The sequence below is a fragment of the Salvelinus fontinalis genome, chromosome 24 (assembly GCF_029448725.1).
Source record: "Salvelinus fontinalis isolate EN_2023a chromosome 24, ASM2944872v1, whole genome shotgun sequence".
Classification (NCBI taxonomy): Eukaryota; Metazoa; Chordata; class Actinopteri; order Salmoniformes; family Salmonidae; genus Salvelinus; species Salvelinus fontinalis.
Genome location: NC_074688.1, coordinates 24,740,297 through 24,765,855, shown reverse-complemented (window position 1 = coordinate 24,765,855; position 25,559 = coordinate 24,740,297). Strand labels below are relative to the sequence as shown.

The 25,559-nt window shown below is 47.0% G+C and overlaps 1 protein-coding gene across 8 annotated transcripts in view; it reads right to left on the bottom strand.

The window, feature by feature from the left end:
• LOC129822207 (synergin gamma-like) overlaps positions 1-25,559 on the bottom strand; it is a 47,591-nt gene that overhangs the window by 20,224 nt on the left and 1,808 nt on the right. For 3 of the 8 annotated variants that reach the window (XM_055880287.1, XM_055880289.1, XM_055880290.1), the window contains exons 2-15: positions 12,869-12,909; positions 11,860-11,996; positions 10,933-11,060; positions 10,681-10,786; positions 10,403-10,517; positions 9,488-9,754; positions 8,082-8,360; positions 5,700-5,780; positions 5,356-5,552; positions 4,110-4,364; positions 3,774-3,901; positions 2,678-2,793; positions 2,344-2,409; positions 248-1,246 (exon numbers count right to left, since the gene is read on the bottom strand). In XM_055880287.1, the coding sequence (XP_055736262.1) occupies positions 248-1,246; positions 2,344-2,409; positions 2,678-2,793; positions 3,774-3,901; positions 4,110-4,364; positions 5,356-5,552; positions 5,700-5,780; positions 8,082-8,360; positions 9,488-9,754; positions 10,403-10,517; positions 10,681-10,786; positions 10,933-11,060; positions 11,860-11,996; positions 12,869-12,909 (2,915 nt within the window). The remainder of the gene's footprint in view (positions 1-247; positions 1,247-2,343; positions 2,410-2,677; positions 2,794-3,773; positions 3,902-4,109; positions 4,365-5,355; positions 5,553-5,699; positions 5,781-8,081; positions 8,361-9,487; positions 9,755-10,402; positions 10,518-10,680; positions 10,787-10,932; positions 11,061-11,859; positions 11,997-12,868; positions 12,910-25,559) is intronic. The other 5 variants (XM_055880293.1, XM_055880294.1, XM_055880288.1 and 2 more) reach the window with 4 other exon arrangements.

Genomic DNA, 25,559 nt, shown 5'->3' with positions numbered 1-25,559 from the left:
ATGAATGACTGGTGGGTGTGATGAGATGATATGATAATAGTGTGTGGCGTTTGACTGTCTCATCATGATTCAGCAGTGATGTGGATGAGCTAGCTCACTGCTTTGCCCTCTAGTCTAACTCCTGGTTTAGTGGGAGCTAAGGGGCACTGAGGGGGGTGGAGACAGAGGGGCCACCTCCAGGCCTACGATTGGTTCTTTATGTGTGACTATGCGGGGCCTCACCAGAGGAGGCGCACTAGTTCCTCACCTGCGGCAGGGGTATGGTGGGTCGAGAGGCCTGGCAGATCCAGAGAGCTGTCTGACATCACGTGCTTCAGGTCTCCGCCCATGTCTGACAGCTTCATGTCCAGCTGCACTGACAGAGCGTCCTCAGAGTCCTCCTTGCCCACGCTGCTGCCCCCGATGGATGGGAGGTCTAGGGACTTGACTGAAGCTGAGTCCTCCTTGCCTCCTTGTTTGAAGGCTGCCACCTTATCCACCAGGCTCTTCTCCGAGGCCCCCAGCGCTGTGCAAAACTTGGACGACTGGAAGTCGGTGAAGTCATCTGCTTCGCTCCTGAGGGAAGAGAACGAGCCGCCGGCGCTGTGCTTGTTGTCGTCATATGCCAGGCCTCCTTCCTGAGACAGCTGCTTGAACACGTCATACTTGTCAGAGCCCTGCTGGGGGCGCTGTGGAGCGGTGATGGTCTCTCCTCTCCCCCGTGCCCTCCCCTCTCCAGACCTCAACCCCTCACCCTTGGCCTCCCCCCCAGAGCTGCCGAAAGCCATGAAGTCTGCAAAGTCATCATGAGACGCTGCCACACCCCCTCCCACATCAGGGCCAATAGGAGCAGCCTCAGAAGAGGAGGTGGGGCCAAAAAGGGAAAAGTCACCAAAGTCCTCGGCCCCGCCCCCGGGGGGCTTGGCCCTGCCTGGTGGGAGCACTAGAGAGGGGGGCACAGAGGGGAAGGGACTGGGCTTGATCTCAGCAGGGGTGGGGACTGAGGGAGCCATAGAGGAGAAGAGATCCAGGTCAGCCATGTTGAGAGGGCTTTTAGGCTGAGAGAGAGAGACTGCTGGTTGTTGTTGTTGATGTAGCTGGTGTTGTAGTTGCGGTAGAGACTGAGAGTTAGGGAAAGCAGGAGGGAAGGCTGGCTGAAACATCTTGGCCTGGTCTGGAGGTTCTAGTGGAGAGATGCTGTCGGCGGTTTTAAAGTCTGTGAAGCCATCATCCACACTGACAGACTTGAAATCGGCAAATCCTTCCCCTGCGAAACAAACAGAACAATTGAAAGGCATTGCAAAAGCATTTAATACAGCAGCCAGACAGAGAGGACATTGGCATAACACAAAGTAACATCAGTCGCCTCAGTTCCGGATTTTTTTCTAATTTCACAATCCTACAAGAAAGAGAGGGGATTAGTTACAGCTCTGTCACATAGCGGAGGCTCGTGGTGAATTTCAAGCTGTGGAGAGAACTGCGCTGGGCTGTAGTCCGAGACACTGCTATGAGAGAACAGCAGCAGCAGACAGCAGTGCACAAACCAGGCTGGGCTGTCTACAGAGACACACCACCACCACAAGAACTTGCCATCTGTCAGTCCCTAACTGGAACAGCACATGATTAAGCTGCGACTTCAGAGGAAAGAACTCCCTTACTACAATCTACAAAGACCTCCTCAGTAGTGCCATGTTTTTAAAACCATAATCATGACAGGAGGGCTATAAGAAAACCCACAAAGGAAAAGTGGGTAGAGAGAGTTGTTGTTTTAGGGGCTGTTCACACCACTGCAATGACAGAAGCATGAAATGGTGTTCACACCACTGCTGTTTTGTGGGAAAGATTTAACTAATGGGCTCACTATGGAGAGTGAGCCTGGCAGGCAACACACAGGAAAGGTCACTGCAATCAGACTCAGGCAGGACTTACTGGAGTCGTGGGAACTGCTGTCCCCATCGGAAACTGTCCTAGTGAAACAGGGAACAGCAGGAAACAGACCGACATCAGGGATACTGCTGAATGTACTGAGTACTCTGGAAATGTGTGCAACATAAAAGCATACAGACCACTCAGATATTATACAAACAGCATTCTTCTTGGTACACAGTCTCTCTCCAACCTATTTCTGTCTACCTCCAAAAACAAGTCAGTCATCCAAAGTATTTTCTCCTCCAAGGCTACTGTGACTTTGTGTTTGAAGGTCTGTCAGTTTCTTCCTCTAGCCATCTGTTGAGTACAGGGACCATCTCAGAGCCCAGTCCCACTACGCACTCTCTGTCAAAAGGCCTGGAAGCTGTGGGGTTTGGCTTGGGAACTGCATAAGCGTGACCCAGCACAGAGCCAGGGAGGGAGAGCTCTACTTACCTACTGGTTTCCTGTCACCTGGTGGCTCCAGCTGTCGGAACACACTGTATTTGTCTCCGTCAAAATCTGGGTCAAACGAGATAAACAAAACAGGTACGCTTTCAACTGAATGATAAATGACAGCATATTTGGCAGGCAGGCAAATGTACTGTACTACAATACCACTCAAATACTATTAGGCAAGTATTCTACGATAAACATCATCAGAAATGTCTTCTATTTTCTACACATCTGTTAGTTGTGGTGGAGGATGTGTATCAGTAGTGATTAGTTGTTGAGGTGTGTGTGTGTGTGTGTGTGTGTGCGCGTGTTGTAGGGCCAGTTGAGTGTGTACCTGCGGCAGGCTGAGTGGGCTCTGGAGGCTCCTCCACAGAGAGCTGCTTGAAGACAGCATACTTATCAGAGGATGACGAGGAGGAGCCAGAGACCGGAGTCAGAATGGCAGGAGCACTGCAGACAGACAACACACCATGCTCAGTCCACAGGGGAGTCTGGGAATAGGGTGCGATTGGGGACACACTCTGGGGGTCAATGCTGCGCCCATCTCCTCTACCTTAATCCCCTTAAGCTGCCTGAGCTGATTGGACACATACAATGGTGAAATTCCACTGCAGTTGTACACCATACTGGACTGTAGATAAGACCCGGGAATCAAAAGCCTGGAGGGAATGAGGGATCTCTCCTGAAGCCTTCCACTGAACATCATCTCAGAGCCACTGTACTGCTGCTGTCAGAGTACACCTGTCTATCCTGACTGGCTGAAGATTCAGCATGGGGCTTCCTTTAAATTAGAAAGGGATCTGAAACCGGGGGATTGGAGATACGCAGGAGGAAACAATGAGAGACAGACTCCCCACGCAGGGTTTGAAAAGTAATATAAAGCAACTCTACTGTCCATTGATATGGATTCATTAAGAGATGGCGAGGTGCAATTGTTATGCTGGAAAAACTACTACAAGCAACTAAGTGACCATGTACTTGTTACCCACAACACCTGTATAACATGTAGCATTCAGCTTTACTTCCATACAGAATGTGTAATCTGATTTAAAGTAATACCAAACACTGATCCAGCCACTGAAGGAAGGAAGGAAGGAAGGAAGGAAGGAAGGAAGGCAGTCAGTCAGTCACTCACTCCAGTCAGTCAGTCACTCCAGTCAGTCAGTAAGTCACTCCAGTCAGTCAGTCAGTCACTCCAGTCAGTCAGTCACTCCAGTCAGTCAGTAAGTCACTCCAGTCAGTCAGTCAGTCACTCCAGTCAGTCAGTCAGTCACTCCAGTCAGTCAGTCACTCCAGTCAGTCAGTCACGCCAGTCAGTCAGTCACTCCAGTCAGTCAGTAAGTCACTCCAGTCAGTCAGTCAGTCACTCCAGTCAGTCAGTCAGTCACTCCAGTCAGTCAGTCACTCCAGTCAGTCAGTCAGCACTGTACCTGTTCTGGTGCAGAGAGGATGTGGTGGTGGGGAAGGTTTCCCCCTGGAATTCAGTGAAGGACTGATCCCCTCCTCCTGCCCTGGGGGCCTCCTGGAAGTCCTGGAAGTCATCATCGTCTGCTTTCCCCTAAACACACCACCAAGACGATGGACACATGAGTGACCAAAGTAAACAGCACAGAATGAAGGCACACACTACTCTAAGTCGCTTTGGATAAAAGCGTCTACTAAATGGCATAAATTAAACATACTATTATACATAATGTGAAATGAAACCACATGTATCTGTATGTACTATGGAGAGGCTTGGTTGGCCCATTGGCTGGATGTGTTACCTGTGGGAAGTTGGTGATGAAGTTGGTGGGTGGTTGGGCGGAGGGTAAAGGAGCAGCAGGAGGAGCCCTGCCCATGACTGCTGGTGCTGGTGTAGGCATGGCCATGGACACAGGGACAGGGGGCTGAGTCATCATGGGCTGCTGGTGTTGGTGCTGGATGACAGGGGCCATAGCCATGGCCAGGGCAGGCAGGTTGGGCACCGGGGGAGAGGGGAACTGGCTCAGGATCTCCACATTCATGGCTGGAAGACCACTCTACAGGGGCGGGATCAACAGGGATCAGTGGTCAGGTTCAGATGAGGCTGTGTCTCCAGAATAATGGACTGTTAGTGTGAAATCACTGAAAGTCCAAGTTGAGTGACTGCTTAATGCGTTAATGTGGATTTTCATATGTTAGACATTTAGAAAGTTACTTAAACGGGGGCATTAAACATCGCAAAGGCACCGTCATCATATATTGAACAGACAATACTGTCAGTATGAGTGCATCGTTATTATAAAGCAGTGATGCTGGAACATTGTGATTTATCTTTCATCCTTCCCAATCATCTATTAACATTCTATTCCATCCAGCAGGAGCCAGACAGATGTTTTGCTGAAATAAATAATTAATTAAAGTCAAGTTCCATTTTAACAGCCTCCACTGGCGCCGGCTTCTCAAACCTTTTCATCACTCTACAAAGGATGCAGCTCATGGCGGCACTCCCTCAAGGCTCTTACATTTACATAACTAAATAAGTGTTATTATTCTTGCTGTGGCAGTGGCATGCAGAGTGAGTTGTGAGGTGCCTGGGATTGTCAGTCTCCCAGGGGTGCTGGTGAGAGGCAGGGCCGGGCCAGGCCGGGGGAGATAAGAGGTCTGCTGTCACACTAGGCTGGGAGGAGATTCAGTCACCTTCACCTGGCTGCCTGAGCTCAGTCACACCACCACCACCACCCTCCCAGATCATAGATTCAGCACAGTCACTCACTATCAGTCTCCTTTTGCACACGTCATAGCATGTCTCAACTGCACACGTCATAGCATGTCTCAACTGCACACGTCATAGCATGCAGTAAGCCTAACTACTGAAGTGAAGTAAGGTGCAATGAAACATAATATTAGGGACTGTCCTTTACTTCACATGAAGAAAAGATCACAGTGAAGGATGGTCTTATGTCCCCACTGACAGAAAAAACCCTCAAATCTTTCTGTTGTTAATAACTCAGACCCTTTAAAAAAACATAAGGTGATGCAAATGCCTACCTGTGCCACACCAATCAGAGCCAGGACTGTGTAGAGCTCCTCCTTGGTCAGCATGCCAGGCGTGGTGCGATTGGCTGAGGCCCAGATCTGGCCCAGTGCTTCCCTGGGCAGGCCTGATGACATCAGGATGGGGTAGAGCTTGGCTGTGTCGATGCCCCCCGGAGTCATGGTGAACTGCAGGACCTTTTTGAACATCTCTGGAAGGGAGAAAGAGAAGGCATAGCAACAGGTCAAACATATTACAGAAAGACTGTGTAGAACTTGGAAGTTTTCTCTGATTGAGTAGATACGATAGACCATAATACATCATTGGTAGAAACCTGTTCCAAAACGTAGGCGTTTACCTGGGATGAGGCTGTCGTTGTAGAGCCAGCCTGGTACCATGGGCTGGATGTGCTCTTGTTGAGGGTAACCACCAACACCTGCTGTCAGCAACACAGGGACAGTTAGGTTAGGAGCTGAAGCAGAGACTTAGGGCTGGGTGTACGACCTGCTCTGCTCAGCATCTCACCAGACCAGAGCCTGCCTGTATAGTATTCTCCACCTGTCTAGAGATCTGAGTAGAAGTGTAACGCTGCTCTGCACTGATTCACTAAGGATGCATCCCAAATGGCACCCTAGTGCATTACCTTTGACCAGAGCCCATATGGATCTGGTCAAAAGTAGTGCACTATAACGGGAATCGGGTGCCATTTGGGATGCCACATCCTAAACTTCCTGGTGCTTCATACAACTATTCATCTGTCCTTGAACCAGAACCAACTACTCCAACAGCTCCTGAGAGGGAAGATAGGGTTGGATTTGGGTTGTCAAACAAATAAATGAGCCTCTCTTTTCAATTCATACTAACATTGATCTAAATCTTCTGTGCAACCATGAGGTAATTTTTTCATTACTGTACTAGGGTGGAGTTAGTGTTACAGCAGGTGTAAAAGCAGCTCCTAAAATACACTTAACAAGGTGCATTTGGAGAGGAAGATGCCTCAATGGAAGCCTCAGACTAGTACGTTGAAATGACAAATGTTGACTCAAGCAGCAAATCCTCTCATCAGACCTCTATGATGAGTAACCTCCACATTTCCCTGGGACAGACAGCGAGCAACTGAGGAGAAAGACAAACAGAGCAAATAGATAGTAGCAGAGTTTCAGAGCAGCAGAGTGGCTGAGTGGCAGAGTGGCTGAGTGGGAGAAAGGCTGAGCGGCAGAAAGGCTGAGTGGCAAAGCAGCAGAAAGGCAGAGCGTCAGAGCAGCAGAAAGGCAGGGCGTCAGAGCAGCAGAAAGGCAGGGCGTCAGAGCAGCAGAAAGGCAGGGCGTCAGAGCAGCAGAAAGGCAGGGCGTCAGAGCAGCAGAAAGGCAGGGCGTCAGAGCAGCAGAAAGGCAGAGCGTCAGAGCAGCAGAAAGGCAGGGCGTCAGAGCAGCAGAAAGGCAGGGCGTCAGAGCAGCAGAAAGGCAGAGCGTCAGAGCAGCAGAAAGGCAGGGCGTCAGAGCAGCAGAAAGGCAGGGCGTCAGAGCAGCAGAAAGGCAGGGCGTCAGAGCAGCAGAAAGGCAGGGCGTCAGAGCAGCAGAAAGGCAGGGCGTCAGAGCAGCAGAAAGGCAGGGCGTCAGAGCAGCAGAAAGGCAGGGCGTCAGAGCAGCAGAAAGGCAGGGCGTCAGAGCAGCAGAAAGGCAGGGCGTCAGAGCAGCAGAAAGGCAGGGCGTCAGAGCAGCAGAAAGGCAGGGCGTCAGAGCAGCAGAAAGGCAGGGCGTCAGAGCAGCAGAAAGGCAGGGCGTCAGAGCAGCAGAAAGGCAGGGCGTCAGAGCAGCAGAAAGGCAGGGCGTCAGAGCAGCAGAAAGGCAGGGCGGCTGAGTGGCAGAGCGGCAGAAAGGCTGAGCTGCAGAAAGGCTGAGTGGCAGGGTGGCTGAGTGGCAGGGCAGCAGAAACGCAGGGCGGCTGAGCAGCAGAAACGCAGGGCGGCTGAGCAGCAGAAACGCAGGGCGGCTGAGTGGCAGAGCAGCAGAAACGCAGGGCGGCTGAGTGGCAGAGCAGCAGAAACGCAGAGCGGCTGAGTGGCAGAGCAGCAGAAACGCAGGGCGGCTGAGCAGCAGAAACGCAGGGCGGCTGAGTGGCAGAGCAGCAGAAACGCAGAGTGGCTGAGTGGCAGAGCAGCAGAAACGCAGAGCGGCTAAGTGGCAGAGCAGCAGAAAGGCAGAGTGGCTGAGTGGCAGAGCGGCATGCAGAATCCGACTGAGGCACCAGCTCTAGACCCACGGGACTCCAGTAGGTACGGGTCAATCCAAGCGTAGCATCTCATCCGTGTTAAACCCAAGCAGTCAGCAGCATGCGTCAGTCTCTCTCTAACGGTGTCAAATGACACCTATTCCCTACAGAGCTCTATTTAGGGAATAGGGGCCAGGCAGAAAGATTCCTCAGCTATATAGGAGAGTCCCGAAGCAGTTACCCAACAAAACAGGATGAATGACATCAAGAACTTTTAGGGTTGGTTAGTATGATTTCCATTACAGATAGGACAATCAAGAGAAGCATCAGGGGTATAGACAGTAAAATCGCATTATCTGAAGTCTTATTAGTCAACGTTGAAGTGTTTGCTGCAAAATAAGAGAGGAATCGGGGGCATTCGACCATTAGCTTGAAAAAACAGGCCCCATGCTCCGCGCTGATTGTGTGTTAATTCTGCAGTGATCGAAGGCAGAGAAAGAGACTGTTAATAAATTGTTTCTTTTCTCACCACTGTCACTACTGGTTTGGGGAGGAGGGGGGTCGGCTGTTGGTGAGGGGGCTGTGGGCCCCGGTGCTGGTGCCTCTGGTTGTGGTGTTTCTATAGTGAAAGCAGAACTCAGGTCCCCAGGAGCCTCAGCCCAGTTCCGGGCCTTGGTGCAGGAATGAAACTGGGCTGAGACTGTAGCTCGGTTAGGGGCCAGGGTCCTCTGGGACTTAAAGCTAACCTGGGCCTTCTTTTCAGCCGTTAAATCACACGAGGAGAACAGTTTCTCTTCCAGGGACGGGCCTAGAGAGGTGGGTGAGGAGGAACACAGCTGATTGATATCACAACCATTCATAATGCCTGTTTCTTAGTTCTATTGGCCCTTCCTCAGTAATGAGGGTAGAGCGAATTTGGATTTAACAGGAACTGTCCATCATTACTTTACAGCTGCCAGTCAGTGTGCAAATCTCAACTCAGGGACACTTTAAGAGTGTAGAAATGTAGTGCTTCAGCAGCTTCACACATTACATGACAAATATGTTCAACTTTTGCACCTAGGTGGAGCTACTGGCTACTTATTGAATGCTACTGATAGACTAGGCTATCACTTTCCAGGTCGGTGGCACTGGCAGCATATCAAAGAGCTAGAGCAGAGGTGTCAAACTCATTTTGCCCCAGAGGCCGCATTCGGTCTTCAGCGAGGTCCGGAGGGCCGCACTGAAAATTGGTTGGAATTTTCGATGGTCCGTGTCTATTTAGCTATCATTCATGGGATTATAAGCGAGCTGGAAACAGTCAAGAAACTGTAGGAATATAGGTCCATTATCATTTCTGCAGTTTCTATATGGTTTTAGTCATTTAAAAATGACCACCCGCGGACAGGATTGGACCCCCTCGCAGGCCGGATCCAGCCGTATGTTTGACACCCCTGTGCTAGAGCAGGTTTGCGCCATCTAATTGGCTCATGACAGATGGGAGACAAGTACCAGCTCTGTCTCCTGTCCTCCTGATGTGTTTACTGTCTGTCAGAGTTTTCCATCTCTTCCTCACTATAACTGGCTTATCAGGGCCTCTGCCAGCCAGAGTGAGCAGTGACAGTCACGTGTTACTGGGAGTATTCTACTAAATGTTAGTACTGATTTTAATGGAGGCAGAACTGGTTGTTGGGTACAGCACTCACACGGTTTACTTTGTAGTGTGCGTTATCTTAAAGGCTGAAGCGATCTGACCATCTGTCGTGCCGTCTGTATGCTTACACACAGTAAACTGACTACAAACCGAGTCTGACGCTAGAGAGTCTTCAACACCACGATGCGGTACGGCTTATTGTCGCATCAGCAGCACTGGTCACAATTTCCAAACTGTGTTATTGGTTGCTTATGAACACTAAACACTGACTTAAGAGGTTGATGTGAACAAAAAACAGTTACCTTGAAATGCAGATGGGGAGCTGGAGTTGACAGTAGAGTGTTGGGTGGCAGTAAGAATGGACATAGAGGCAGGGAGGGACTGGGGGAAGGGGGCAGAGGAGGGTCTCTGACCAGGACCTGGGTCTAAAGAATGGGGATGGGCCTGGGAGGAGGGGGGGAAGGAGGAAGAGGCATCTAAGGGACCCTGCATAAAGTCACTAAACTCGTCATCGGGGAAAGCAGGGGGGAGGGAGTGAGAGGTGACAGAAGAGTGGGATGGCGATGAGTCTGTAAAAATTGAGAAATAATGATAATGGCAGAACAAGACAACACAGGCTACGATGACAGGAGGTGTACACGGTGCACAGTGCTATAGTAGTGAAACAAAGGCTAGTTTGTGCAGGATCAGAAAATGTATCACGCATTTTTAAGAAAATTATTTTTGAATATGTTTATCATATGAAATAATAAATATGATAATGTCCATAGTTAGTATGAACTAAGGATGTCAGATCAGTTAATACTAAATAAATAAGGTGGTTAGTTTGATGTTTGCTAATAGACAACTTTCTGTAACGCACAAGGTAATGACAGTGAGACACAGTAGGTCAAGTTGAAGATTTAAAACAAAGTGAAACGTGACAGAAAAACAGAAGATTATGTTGGTCTCCTAAGTATGAAATAATCTTTGTGAGAGACAGAGGCAGATACAGACTGCTCTGTCCATTGCAACAGCTGCTGTCACATAGTCTGGCTGTCACCAGCCTGTCTGTCTCATCTGTCTGTCTGTGTGCCTACACCCCAGAGGCAGCCTTATCATTCTCAGGGGAGGCTGTTCAGTCAGGCAGCAGGGGAGTGGAGCTGTGTCCTGACTCCTGGAGGACAGATAAGGAGGAAACACAGAGTGAAGGACAATGACTGTACTGATGGGTGTACCTGGCTTCTTGGGGTGTGAGGATGGCGTGGGGTGCATCTTGGCGTCTCTGCTGAACCCGTCCAGGTTGCCTTTGATGGCCTCCAGCGCGTCGTCCCGACTCGCCCCCATCTGTCCCTGTGAATGGGACAAAGCAGGGCTCAGGAGGGGAATGTGCCTAGACTGACAGCATGGATGCGTCCTACATTGCACCCCATGTGTCTTTATCACACTGTGGGAACTAGGACCGAACGAGGGCAGTACTGAGGCAGTAGCCAGGCATGATGATGATGTGGCTCACCTTGGGTTTGACGCTGCTCAGCAGCCTCAGCTTCTGTTTCTGCTCCTCAAACTGCCTCCTCTTCCTGTCCTCCTCCAGCATCCGCTGCTGCTGCTCCAGACGCTTCCTACACAACAACACATAGAGAGCATACAGCTAACACACACTGATCACATAGACAGACAGAACAACATGTAGAGAAAAACAGAGAGGGGAAAGAGAGAGAGAGCGAGTAAGGGAGAGCAAGACAGACAGAGACAGAAAGGCTCTTACTGGTGTTCCTCGGCCATCTGTTTCTGCATGTCGGCAGTGTACTGGGGCCCGGGGCCCCTCATGCTCATGAACTGTGGCTGGCCCATGAACTGCATCCCAGGGGCCTGCATTCCCATGGCCATCCCACCCTGCATAGAACGAACGAACACACACACACACACACACACACACACACACACACACACACACACACACACACACACACACAAAGCGGAGGTCTCGTTAGCAATCATAACATTCCTTTCATTCAATATTATCCCAGCAGTAGCAGGAAACCAATGCATTTCTAAAGTGGTTGTCATACAGCAATCACTGCATAACTACAACCACTTAGACTGGGAATAATGTGTGCTATTAACACTATGCAATGCAGAGATGTCCTAACATGGCAGCAGTGAATGGAGGAAAAGTTGTCATTTGATAAAAGAAATAGCAAAGAGACAGAGATAAAGGCAGAGGATTTGGTAAGGATGAAGCAATGCCCTGCAAATGGCTCCTTCTTCTAAATGTCTAGCCTGAATGAGAGAGGTAGCTTGAGGCAGTCTGCTCTCTTATAAAGAGCAGCATTACAGGAGAGATGGTCTTGCCCTTCTTCTTTTGGCTTATTTAAAACCTCAGAGAACCACATTGCCAGTAATGTAAAACAGAGTACCTTTCACTCTAGAGTAGGGGGGTCAAACTCATTCCACGGAGGGCCGAGTATCTGCAGGTTTTTGTTTTTTTCTTTCAATTAAGACCTAGACAACCAGGTGAGGGGAGTTCTTTCCTAATTAGTGAACTTAATTAATCAATCAAGTACAAGGGAGGAGTGAAAACCCGCAGACACTCGGCCCTCAGTTGAATGAGTTTCGTGCTCTAGAGTAATGAGAGGAATATGTTGTGGCCATTGCCTTCAAATACACACACTCGTACACACACACAACCCACCTGCATAGGCATGGCACCAGGAGGCATCTGGCCTCCGAAGTTCATTCCCATCATTCCTTGCATGTTGGGCTGCATTTGGACTTGAACCATACCAGGGAATCCCTGTTGTTGCTGCTGTTGCTGCATGGGCATCATACCTGGACAAAAACACACAACAAATGTCCAGTCAATCATAAGCTCTGCACTGGCTATACTGACAAAGGGTTGTTGCAAACCGTAAAGATAACCTGTAGTCATTAAAGTGTGAACATGTACTATATAAGTAGAGTTGGCCCAACTGGACTGGAGTGTGCTATTGGAACTCCCCCAGACATAGGCTAGATGAGCATTGTGCAGTGAATTATTATTGCAAGCACATTTCCTGGACAGTGAAGAGTAAACAGAAGCTCAGCAACAACCCAATCTGTTTTGCCTGTGTGAGTGGAGTGCTGTGACAGCTCAGAGTAAAACAGAGGAGTACTGGGGAATAGAACTAGAGTGTGTTTGTTTGCGCAGATGCTCTGGCTGACAGTCCTCCTGGAGCCTCCACATGATTTACCATATAACCCCCCAACCAGGCTGAATAATGGGTTATGGCTCATCCAAACAAAGTGCTGCATGCATTCTGATGCGTATTTGCTGAAACATCTAACGACCCCCAACACAGCCACAAGGGTGTGTTTGTTTACCTAATAAACTATCAGGAACAGATAGGACATAAGCCTAGGCCCTATGTATTGTATTTGACTGATGTTGTTGTTGATAGTGCACAATGCACATCTGAACTGACTTCACTCTGATAGATAAACATCAATATGAGTTATTGGTTAGGTCTATTTATTGAATTCAAAAACTTCTCAAGAAACCAGGGCACATAGGAGAGTGAAGTGCCCGGGGAGATTTAGAAAAGTAGCGCTGACTGACAGGACGCGACACAAATGGCACACTATTCCCTATTTAGTGCACAACTGGTCAAAAGTACTGCACTAAATAGGGAGCCATTTGGATTGTAGAGTGTAGGATGACTCACCTCGTGGCGGTCCCAGGCCCCCTCCAACAGGATAAATAAAACTGCAGGAGAGAAGGAAAAACACAGGTCAATAACACAGCTAGAGACAAGCCTAAAGGGAAGACTACTGGAGAACATCTAGGCTGAAATCATTCAACTGTCACTCATATAGGTTCAGAGATGTTAGAAATCAAACTGGATGGACAACAGAAATAGAGGAAGGACTGAAAACAAACTAAATATAACTATTGTAAAATGGATTGTGTCTGTAAAATGTGTATAATATGTATAAACTGAAGGTAGTGTTATTGTTTATTAGTTTACTCCAATTGGGGGAGGGGTGGTAGGGTTTGCGGGAATAATAAATATATATTCCCAAAAAATTGTTTGTATGTTTATGTGTGTGTATATATATATACACTGCTCAAAAAAATAAAGGGAACACTAAAATAACACATCCTAGATCTGAATGAATGAAATATTCTTATTAAAAACTTTTTTCTTTACATAGTTGAATGTGCTGACAACAAAATCACACAAAAATTATCAATGGAAATAAAACTTATCAACCCATGGAGGTCTGGATTTGGAGTCACACTCAAAATTGAAGTGGAAAACCACACTACAGGCTGATCCAACTTTGATGTAATGTCCTTAAAACAAGTCAAAATGAGGCTCAGTAGTGTGTGTGGCCTCCACGCGCCTGTATGACCTCCCTACAATGCCTGGGCATGCTCCTGATGAGGTGGCGGATGGTCTCCTGAGGGATCTCCTCCCAGACCTGGACTAAAGCATCCGCCAACTCCTGGACAATCTGTGGTGCAACGTGGCGTTGGTGGATGGAGCGAGACATGATGTCCCAGATGTGCTCAATTGGATTCATGTCTGGGGAATGGGCGGGCCAGTCCATAGCATCAATGCCTTCCTCTTCCAGGAACTGCTGACACACTCCAGCCACATGAGGTCTAGCATTGTCTTGCATTAGGAGGAACCCAGGGCCAACCGCACCAGCATATGGTCTCACAAGGGGTCTGAGGATCTCATCTCGGTACCTAATGGCAGTCAGGCTACCTCTGGCGAGCACATGGAGGGCTGTGCGGCCCCCCAAAGAAATGCCACCCCACACCATGACTGACCCACCGCCAAACCGGTCATGCTGGAGGATGTTGCAGGCAGCAGAACGTTCTCCATGGCGTCTCCAGACTCTGTCACATGACAGTGTGAACCTGCTTTCATCTGTGAAGAGCACAGGGCGCCAGTGGCGAATGCACGGTGTTGGGCTGTAAGCACAACCCCCACCTGTGGACGTCGGGCCCTCATACCACCCTCATGGAGTCTGTGTCTGACCGTTTGAGCAGACACATGCACATTTGTGGCCTGCTGGAGGTCATTTTGCAGGGCTCTGGCAGTGCTCCTCCTGCTCCTCCTTGCACAAAAGCGGAGGTAGCGGTCCTGCTGCTGGGTTGTTGCCCTCCTACGGCCTCCTCCACGTCTCCTGATGTACTGGCCTGTCTCCTGGTAGCGCCTCCATGCTCTGGACACTACGCTGACAGACACAGCAAACCTTCTTGCCACAGCTCGCATTGATGTGCCATCCTGGATGAGCTGCACTACCTGAGCCACTTGTGTGGGTTGTAGACTCCGTCTCATGCTACCACTAGAGTGAAAGCACCGCCAGCATTCAAAAGTGACCAAAACATCAGCCAGGAAGCATAGGAACTGAGAAGTGGTCTGTGGTCACCACCTGCAGAACCACTCCTTTATTGGGGGTGTCTTGCTAATTGCCTATAATTTCCAACTGTTGTCTATTCCATTTGCACAACAGCATGTGAAATTTATTGTTACTCAGTGTTGCTTCCTAAGTGGACAGTTTGATTTCACAGAAGTGTGATTGACTTGGAGTTACATTGTGTTGTTTAAGTGTTCCCTTTATTTTTTTGAGCAGTGTATATTATTATTATTATTATTATTATTATTATTATATATATACACATACATATAGTTGGAAGTCGGAAGTTTACATGCAGGTTGGAGTCATTAAAACTCGTTTTTCAACCACTCTACAAATTTCTAGTTAACAAACTATAGTTTTGGCAAGTCGGTTAGGACATCTACTTTGTGCATGACACAAGTAATTTGTCCAACAATTGTTTACAGACAGATTATTTCACTTATAATTCACTGTATCACAATTCCAGTGGGTCAGAAGGTTACATACACTTAGTTGACTGTGCCTTTAAACAGCTTGGAAAACTCCAGAAAATTATGTCATGGCTTTAGAAGCTTCTGCTAGGCTAACTGACATAATTTGAGTCAATTGGAGGTGTACCTGTGGATGTATTTCAAGGCCTACCTTCAAACTCAGTGCCTCTTTGCTTGACATTATGGGAAAATCAAAAGAAATCAGCCAAGACATCAGAAAAAAATGGTAGACCTCCACAAGTCTGGTTCATCCTTGGGAGAAATTTCCAAACGCCTGAAGGTACCACGTTCATCTGTACAAACAATAGTACGCAAGTATAAACACCATGGGACCACGCAGCCGTCATACCCCTCAGGAAGGAGACACGTTCTGTCTCCTAGAGATGAACGTGCTTTGATGCGAAAAGTTCAAATCAATCCCAGAACAACAGCAAAGGACCTTGTGAAGATGCTGGAGGATACAGGTACAAAAGTATCTATATCCACAGTAAAACGAGTCCTATATTGACATAACCTGAAAGGCCGCTCAGCAAGGAAAAAGCCACTGTTCCAAAACCGCCGTAAAAAAACAGACCACGGTTTGCAACTGCACATGGGGACAAAGATCGTACTTTTTGGAGAAATGTCCTCTGGTCTGATGAAACAAAAATAGAACTGTTTGGCCATAATCACCACCGTTATGTTTGGAGGAAAAAGGGGGATGCTTGCAAGCCGAAGAACACCATCCCTACCGTGAAGCACGGGGGTGGCAGCATCATGTTGTGGGGGTGCTTTGCTGCAGGAGGGACTGGTGCACTTCACAAAATAGATGGCATTTTGGGGGAAAATGATGTGGATATATTGAAGCAACATCTCAAGACATCAGTCAGGAAGTTATAGCTTGGTTGTAAATGGGTCTTCCAAATGGACAATGACCCAAAGCATACTTCCAAAGTTGTGGCAAAACGGCTTAAGGATAACAAAGTCAATCCCTCAATCCCATAGAAAATTTGTGGGCAGAACTGAAAAAGCGTGTGCGAGCAAGGAGGCCTTACAAACCTGACTCAGCTACACCAGCTCTGTCAGGAGGAATGAGCCAAAATTCACCCAACTTATTGTGGGAAGCTTGTGGAAGGCTACCCAAAACGTTTAACCAAAGTTAAATAATTTATAAGGCAATGCTACCAAATACTAATTGAGTGTATGTAAACTTCTGACCCACTGGGAATGTGATGAAATAAAAGCTGAAATAAATCATTCTCTCTACTATTATTTTGACATTTCACATTCTTAAAATGAAGTGGTGATCCTAACAGACCTAAGACAGGGAATTTTTACTTGGATTAAATGTCAGGAATTGTGAAAAACTGAGTTTAAATGTATTTGGCTAAGATGTATGTAAACGCCCGACTTCAACTGTATATATATATGTATCTATCTGGATATATATATATTTACCCCCAAAAATATATGGGGGAATGGAAGCAACAATCTATCCCCAACATTAAAGCTGATCCACCCCCTAAAAAACGATAAATAAACAAAAACTGTCTCTCATAATAGACTATGGCATAAAGATAGGAAAGATTGAACTATTCATCGAACATCATTTAGCAAATGGATCATTATCAGTTCACACGCCAATCATTTGTCAGACTTTGGGCAATGTGACACAATAGCTATCATTTTAACAATGGAGTCATCATTCACGTCACAAAGCGTTACAAAAACTGGAGATTGGATATGATTTCCTTACAATGGCACCGTGACCATTGTAAGGAAGTAAAATAATAAACATGCAACTGTATGGTGATGTAGCAGCACCTAGCCTCCCTTTCTCTGTTCCGTCTTTTTATTCCGGGCACTTTTCTGTTCGGCTAGGCAGCCTGGACTTGAATTCAGGGTGGCCTTTACTGTTCTAGCTCACCGCTTTCCAGGGAATGCATGAATGAATATTGCATTGATCGCGAGGACTAAACTTGACAAGCAGGAAGAAAAATGTATCAAATAACACTTTGCTGTTGCACAGAACAACATTTATCGATCAGGGAATGAGCTCCTCTGACAACAGCCATTACGGAATACTTCTCCTAGTGTATCCGTGCTCTAATTTGCCATAATGGTTAAGTAATAACAGCCAGACATATGGTTTTAATGGGATGCACATCAGTGGTTGTTTCATGTGCGGTAATTGATGGTGAATATGTCTAGATCATGATGCGGCAGGGAAATTGAAAAGACAGGAATCTATAGAAACTTTTTTATCTATAGAAACACAAAATGTAGGCTAGATTCTGAGAGCAGACAGTGTAAGAGAATGAGGCAGAGGGATAAAGAGTGAACAAGGACATCTTGGCACTATGACGCAGTCTGCTTCTTATCTGACGCCTACTCTCACTGGCTCTGTGGTCACACTGATGCTGGAGGAGAAAAGAGATGGATGAGGATACAAGCAGACAGCACTAGCCTACCTGCGCCCATCATAACACCTGAGACTACCAATACCCAGCTAAGCCCACTAGCCCAGTCCATCCTACAGAGCAGTACACCGGACAAGGAGGCTTCACTTCACAACTGCCATTTCAGGCAAATCCATTAATCCATCCAAATGGCACTTGCTAGCTCGGCTCTTTTCTCCATCTTGTCAAAAATAATCCTTTCCCAATGATACCAAAGTGTCGTGAGATAGAAAACTTAGTTTTTCTATTTTATAATCCCAAAATCATAAAATGATCATTCGAAAAAAGGTAATATTCCTTTGTTTACAAATGCAATAACAATACAAGGATGCTTTCCCTTGACCTGGGCTTGATGTGGAGTGAAAGATTCTGGCTCACATCTGTTCTCCCTCAGATTTAGCCTGTAGTTTTACAGAGCTTTAATAGCAGTGCTATGCTACGCAACCACAGCAAATGAAACCCCTTGGAATAACAGTGCAGATTAACCCAGAGTGAGATCAGCAGTGCCAGTGATGCGAGCTGTGGGCTCTGTATAGGCCAGCGCAATGTACAAGGCCTGTGTTCATTGATACAACATCGTAGGACTAATTTATGGCTTGAGCCATGCCACCAGGTGCTTCTACCACAGTAACTAGCATACCAGATCCTTGTCTATCATTAGGCCTAATGTGCTTACTCCTTTTCACTCTGGTAACATATTTCAACAAAAGCACTGATCATTCTGCCTCCCGGGTGGCGCAGTGGTCTAGGGCACTGCATCGCAGTCCTAGCTGCGCCACCAGAGACTCTGGGTTTGCGCCCAGGCTCTGTCGCAGCCGGCCGCGACCGGGAGGTCCGTGGGGCGACGCACAATTGGCATAGCGTCGTCCGGGTTAGGGAGGGTTTGGCCGGTAGGGATATCCTTGTCTCATCGCACACCAGCGACTCCTGTGGTGGGCCGGTCGCAGTGTGCGCTAATCAAGGGAGCCAGGTGCACGGTGTTTCCTCCGACACATTGGTGCGACTAGCTTCCGGGTTGGAGGCGCGCTGTGTTAAGAAGCAGTGCGGCTTGGTTGGGTTGTGTTTCGGAGGACGCATGGCTTTCGACCTTCGTCTCTCCCGAGCCCGTACGGGAGTTGTAGCGATGAGACAAGATAGTAATTACTAACAATTGGATACCACGAAATTGGGGAGAAAAGGGGGTAAAAAGCACTGATCATTCAACATTAATGAACACCTCATATGAGCCTTAAATTATGTAGTACATCTATCTATTGCAATGTGCACTCACTGCACTGTAACCTAATGTAAACCACCAGTCTTTCATACTTTGAATTCTCTTGGCATTTTGGACACAATTAATGAATAATGTGCATACTGAAAGTTCTGGAAGCACCAGTTGGCCTATTAGCTAGGTTGTTGTCCTACATCTTAGTCATGTACCCTCCCAAAATCAGATTAAACAGCTCGGATTTAGAACATTAATATGATACTTAACTATGAACCTTTAAATAACAATTTAACCTGTCTTGAGCAATTCATCCAAGTACAATTTCTCAGTCTCACTCATCCAACCACTTTGAATGAAGATTAAATCTACATATAGCTGAGGTTTTCCCACAAGCTCAACAGAACTCAAAAAGTTAGCTAATACCTGTTGCTATAGTACAACTCTCCTATCGCAACTCCTATAGGCCTAGTGGTGTGCTAGTCAAATCAAACTTTATTTGCCACATGCGCCGAATACAACAAATGTAGACTTTACCGTGAAATGCTTACTTACAAGCCTTTAACCAACAGTGCAGTTCAAGAAGAAGACAATATTTACCTAGTAGGCTAAAATAAAAAGTAACAATAAAAAGTAACAATAACGAGGCTATATATACAGGGGTACAGGCTAGTTGAGGTAAGCTGTACATGTAGGTGGGGGCGAAGTGACTATGCAGCATAGGTAACAAACAAACAGTGAGTAGCAACAGTGTACAAGGGGGGGAGGTCAATGTAAATTGTCCGGTGGCGATTTTTATGAGTTGTTCAGCAGTCTAATGGCTTGGGGGTAGAAGCTGTTGAGGAGCCTTTTGGTCCTAGACTTGGTTGACAATTTTATGGGCTTTCCTCTGACACTGCCTATTATATAGGGGTCCTGGATGGCAGGAAGCTTGGCCCCAGTGATGTACTGGGCCGTTCGCACTCCCCTCTAGCGCCTTACAGTCAGATGCCGAGCAGTTGTCATACCAGGCGGTGATGCAACCGGTCAGGATGCTCTCGATGGTGCAGCTGTAGAACCTTTTGAGGATCTGGGGGCCGATGCCAAATCTTTTCAGTCTCCTGAGGGGGAAATGACTATATTTGGACCATAATGATGTGGACACCAAGGAACTTGAAACTCTCGACCCGCTCCACTACAGCCCCGTCGATGTTAATGGGGGCCTGTTCGGCCCGTCTGTTCCTGTAGTCTACGATCAGCTCCGTTGTCTTGCTCACATTGAGGGAGACGTTGTTGTCCTGGCACCATACTGCCAGTTCTCTGACCTCCTCCCTATAGGCCGTTTCATCGTTGTCGGTGATCAGGCCTACCACTGTTGTGTCATCAGAAAACGTAATGATGGTGTTGGAGCCGTGTTTGGCCACGCAGTCGTGAGTGAACAGGGAATACAGGAGGGGACTAAGTACACAACCCTGAGGGGCCCCAGTGTTAAGGATCAGCGTGGCAGACGTGTTGTTGCCTACTCTTACCACCTGGGGGCAGCCAGTCAGGAAGTCCAGGATCCAGATGCAGAGGGAGGTATTGAGTCCCAGAGTCCTTAGCTTAGTGATGAGCTTCGTGGGCACTATGGTGTTGAACGCTGAGCTGTAGTCGATGACCAGCATTCTCACATAGCTGTTCCTTTTGTCCAGGTGAGAAAGGGCAGTGTTGAGTGCCATTGAGATTGCGTCATCTGTGGATCTGTTGGGGCGGTATGCGAATTGGAGTGGGTCTAGGGTGTCCGGGAGGATGCTGTTGATGTGAGCCATGACCAGCCTTTCAAATCACTTCATGGCTACCGACGTGAGTGCCACGGGGCGGCAACCATTCAGGCAGGTTACCTTTGCTTCCTTGGGCACAGGGACTATGGTGGTCTGCTTGAAACATGTAGGTATTACAGACTCTATCAGTGGACCCTTGACAGTTGGTCCACGCATGCTTTGAGTACACGTCCTGGTAATCCGTCTTGCCCAGTGGCTTTGTGAATGTTGACCTGTTTAAAGGTTTTGTTCACATCGGCTACCGAGAGCATTATCAGACAGTCATCCAGGACAGATAGTGCTCTCGTGCATGCTTCAGTGTTGCTTGCCTCGAAGTGAGCATAAAAGGCATTTAGCCTGTCTGGTAGGCTCGTGTCACTGGGCAGCTCTGGGTTTCCCTTTGTAGTCTGTAATAGTTTTCAAGCCCTGTCACATCCGACGAGCGTCAGAGCTGGTGTAGTAGGATTCAATCTTAATCCTGTATTGACACTTTGCTTGTTTGATGGTTCGTCTGAGGGCATAGCGGGATTCCTTATAAGCGTCCGGATTAGTCTCCCGCTCCTTGAAAGCGGCAGCTCTAGACTTTAGCTTGATGCAGATGTTGCCTGTAATCCATGGCTTCTGGTTGGGAAATGTATTGACGTCATCGATGCACTTATTGATGAAGCCGATGACTGAGGTGGTGTATTCCTCAATGCCATTGGATGAATCCCGGAACATATTCCAGTCTGTTTTCTAACAATTGCTAGCAAAACAGTCCTGTAGCTACGAATAATACAGATAAGAACTCTCTTGGTAGATAGTGTGGTCGACAACGTAACATAAGGTACACTACCTCAGGCGAGCAATACCACAAGACTTTCCTTATTATTATGAAATCACGCTCCAGCTGTTATTGACAAAAAGATACACCCTCCTACCCCTCGTCTTACCAGAGGTAGCGTCTCTGTTCTGCCGGTGCATGGAAAATCCCGCCAGCTCTATATTGTCTGCTTCTTTGTTCAGCCACGTCTCCGCGAAACATAAGATGTTACAGTTTTTAATGTTCCGTTGGTAGGATAATCTTTTTTTATTTTTTATTTTATTTTATTATTTTTTTATCCCATTTTCTCCCCAATTTTCGTGGTATCCAATCGCTAGTAATTACTACCTTGTCTCATCGCTACAACTCCCGTACGGGCTCGGGAGAGACGAAGGTCGAAAGCCATGCGTCCTCCGAAGCACAACCCAACCAGCCGTACTGCTTCTTAACACAGCGCGCCTCCAACCCGGAAGCCAGCCGCACCAATGTGTCGGAGGAAACACCGTGTACCTGGCCCCCTTGGCTGGCGCGCACTGCGCCCGGCCCGCCACAGGAGTCGCTGGAGCGCGATGAGACAAGGATATCCCTACCGGCCAAACCCTCCCTACCCCGGACGACGCTATGCCAATTGTGCGTCGCCCCACGGACCTCCCGGTCGCGGCCGGCTGCGACAGAGCCTGGGCGCGAACCCAGAGACTCTGGTGGCGCAGTTAGCACTGCGATGCAGTGCCCTAGACCACTGCGCCATCCGGGAGGCCTGGTAGGATAATCTTAATAGTAGGTCATCAATTTTATTTTCTAACGAGTTCACGTTAGCAAGGAGAATGGAAGGCATTGGGAGCTTATTCGCTTGCCTCAGGCTTCTCAGAAGGATCCCCGATCTGCGTCTCCATTCCCGGCGTCTTTTCTTCACGAAAAAGGCGTGGATCTGGGCCCGTTCCAGTGAAAGCATGATATCCTCCTCATCGGACTTGTTAAAGGAAAAAGTTTCTTCCAGTCCGCAGTGAGAAATCGCTTTTCTGATGTCCAGAAGCTATTTTCGGTCATAAGAGACGGTAGCAGCAACATTATGTACACAATAAGTAAAAAAATAAGTTACACAAAACACCAAAAAAATAACAAAATTGCACAATTGGTTGGGAGAATGTAAAACGTCAGCCATGTTCTTCGGCGCCATCTTTTATTTTCTTAGTCCCATGATTTGTCAGACTTTCTGGTCAAAAGTAGTGCACTGCATAGATAATAGGGTTCCATTTGGGACATAACATCAGTGCTATGCCAGACAGCAGGGCCAGTAAAGAGTAGACTCATGCCTCTGGCTCCTGTTGACAGCCTGGTATCAGGATGGGTTTCATTATTTCCAGGCTTGCTGCCAGCACATCGCCTGCCTGCTCCTCTTCACTGGCTCAGTGTACCACATTCTGTCATCAAGTAGCATGCCCACACCACACACTATCACAGTCACACACAACACAGCAGAGCTATGCACAGCTAGCCCCGGTCACGTTCGCTGATCTGAGACCACTCTTCTTAAACTGCACTGTTGGTTAAGGGCTTGTAAGTAAGAATTTCATGGTAAAGTCAACACTTGTTGTATTCGGCGCATGTGACAAATAAAGTTTGATTTGATTTTATAGACTCCTGACTAATAGGGAAGGGGGAGAGGCCTGAATAATACCTATAGAACCAGAGAAACAGTCTTCTCTACAGATCTTAGATTTTAATATGGATGAGTTCAGCTGCTCAGCACTTCACCTATATCTGACCCCCACCAATGGTCTTAAAGTACACCAATGCCAGGACAAGAAATGTCTCCAGAACATTTGTTAGCCAGAGACAAACATCACCTGTTATTTCCTATGAGACCATATGTGAGATAGGCTACTCTGGCCAGCCTAATCTGTAAACCTAATCTTAAACTATTTGGTTTCCTCAGCTGCAGTATCTGTATCACCTGGCTGGTCGGGTTCAGAGGCATGTAGCAGGCAGACATTCATTATTCACACTGCTCAGCTCAGGCCCAAGCTGCTGATGAAAAAGTCATGAGGCTAGCCTTTTCATCTCCACTGTAGGACGAGCTGCTGCTTCACTAATATCAACAGGCTCATGCAGGAGTCAGCAGGACTCAAGATTTAACTAAATATTTACCATTTATCATAGACCCCTACACCAATCACTAATAACTGAGAGGAGATTTAAAACCAAGGCTTTATTTAAATTCAACAGCTCAGGTTTAACACTTGAACTGCCTGGCCTTTCAGCCTAGAAGTACGCAGGTGATTCGCTGATCCACCTCTACGCAGAAAACACCATTCTGTATACATCTGGCCCTTCTTTGGACACTCTGTTAACAAACCTCCAAACGAGCTTCAATGCCATACAACACTCCTTCCGTGGCCTCCAACTGCTCTTAAATGCTAGTAAAACTAAGTACATGGTCTTCAACCGATTGCTGCCCACACCTGCCCGCCCGACCAGCATCACTACTCTGGCCGGTTCTGACTTAGAATATGTGGACAACTACAAATACCTAGGTGTCTGTTTAGACTGTAAACTCTCCTTCCAGACTCACATTAAGCATCTCCAATCCAAAATTAAATCTAGAATCAGCGTCCTATTTTGCAACAAAGCCTCCTTCACTCATGCTGCCAAACATACCCTCGTAAAACTGACTATCCTACCGATCCTTGACTTCGCGATGTCATTTACAAAATAGCCCCCCACACTCTACTCAGCAAACTGGAAGTAGTCTATCACAGTGCCATCCGTTTTGTCACCAAAGCCCGATATACTACCCACCACTGCGACCTGTATAGTCTCGTTGGCTGGTCCTCACTACATATTAGTCGCCAAACCCACTGGCTCCAGGTAATCTATAAGTCTTTGCTAGGTAAAGCCCCACCTTATCTCAGCTCACTGGCCACCATAGCAACACCCACCCGTAGCACGCGCTCCAGCAGGTACTGGTACTCTAGGTACCCCCAAGGTACCTTCAGGTACTCCACTGGTTATCCCCAAAGCCAACACTTCCTTTGGCCGCCTTTCCTTCCAGTTCTCTGCTGCCAATGACTGAAACGAATTGCAGAAATCACTGAAGCCTTATATCTCCCTCTCTAACTTTAAGCATCAGCTGTCAGAGCAGCTTACCGATCACTGTACTTGTACACAACCAATCTGTAAATAGCACACCCAACTACCTCATCCCCATATTGTTATTTATCATCTTGCTCATTTGCACCCCAGAATCTCAACTTGCACATCATCATCTGCACATCTATCACTCCAGTGTTAACGCTAAATTGTAATTATTTCACCTCTATGGCCTATTTATTGCCTTACCTCCCAACTCGTCTACATTTGCACACACCGTACATAGATTTTTCTATTGTGTTATTGACTGTACGTTTGTTTATGTGTAACTCTGTGTTGTTGTCTTTGTCGCACTGCTTTGCTTTATCTTAGCCAGGTCGCAGTTGTAAATGAGAACTTGATCTCAACTGGCCTACCTGGTTAAATAAAGGTGAAATAAAAACAATATACAAAAAACACGCTAGAGAACGTAACTGGGCATCCCTTTTAGCATACTCATCAGATTCATATCAACCCGCAAGGTGCGCAAACACCTAGACTTGATAAATAGCACATAAACAATTGTAAAGCATGAATTGCATGAATAAATATTGGTGAAAATATATGACCAAATATAACAATAAAAAAAACGTAGGCCTAAAGTAAAAAAAGTAATTTGACACTTCCAGCCAATGCCACATTAACATTTTAAAAGTCTAATAAATACATTTCATATATGCTATCGGAAGAATAATAATTTGATTGTGCTTTTAAAGGTCTTAGGTAACATTAGAAAACTAAAAAACAATTATTTCAAAGAACAAAATAGCATTTTCATTAGTTTGTTATTCTAGACTATAAGTAAGTCCATCACAAAGAAGTCTATTATAATTTTGTTTTGGTAGGTCTAAAGAAACATTGCAGAAATAAGAAAAAGTATTTAAAAGGAAACAGAATGGCATATTTTACATGTATTATGTTACTAGTCTTTGCTTAGTTGCCAGAGCAATGTTGCCACGCGAGTGGTCATGTGCTGAACGCATGGACAACACAAATATTCTTGGAAAAAGTGACATTTGAAAATAGAGCTGCACCTCTTGAATTGAGAGTTATTTGACAAAGGTAAGTTTCATAGAAACTGCAGAATATGTCTTTCTGATACTATATAGAAAGCAAAAAAATGTAGACGCATGTGACTCTGAAGATGCACCCATCT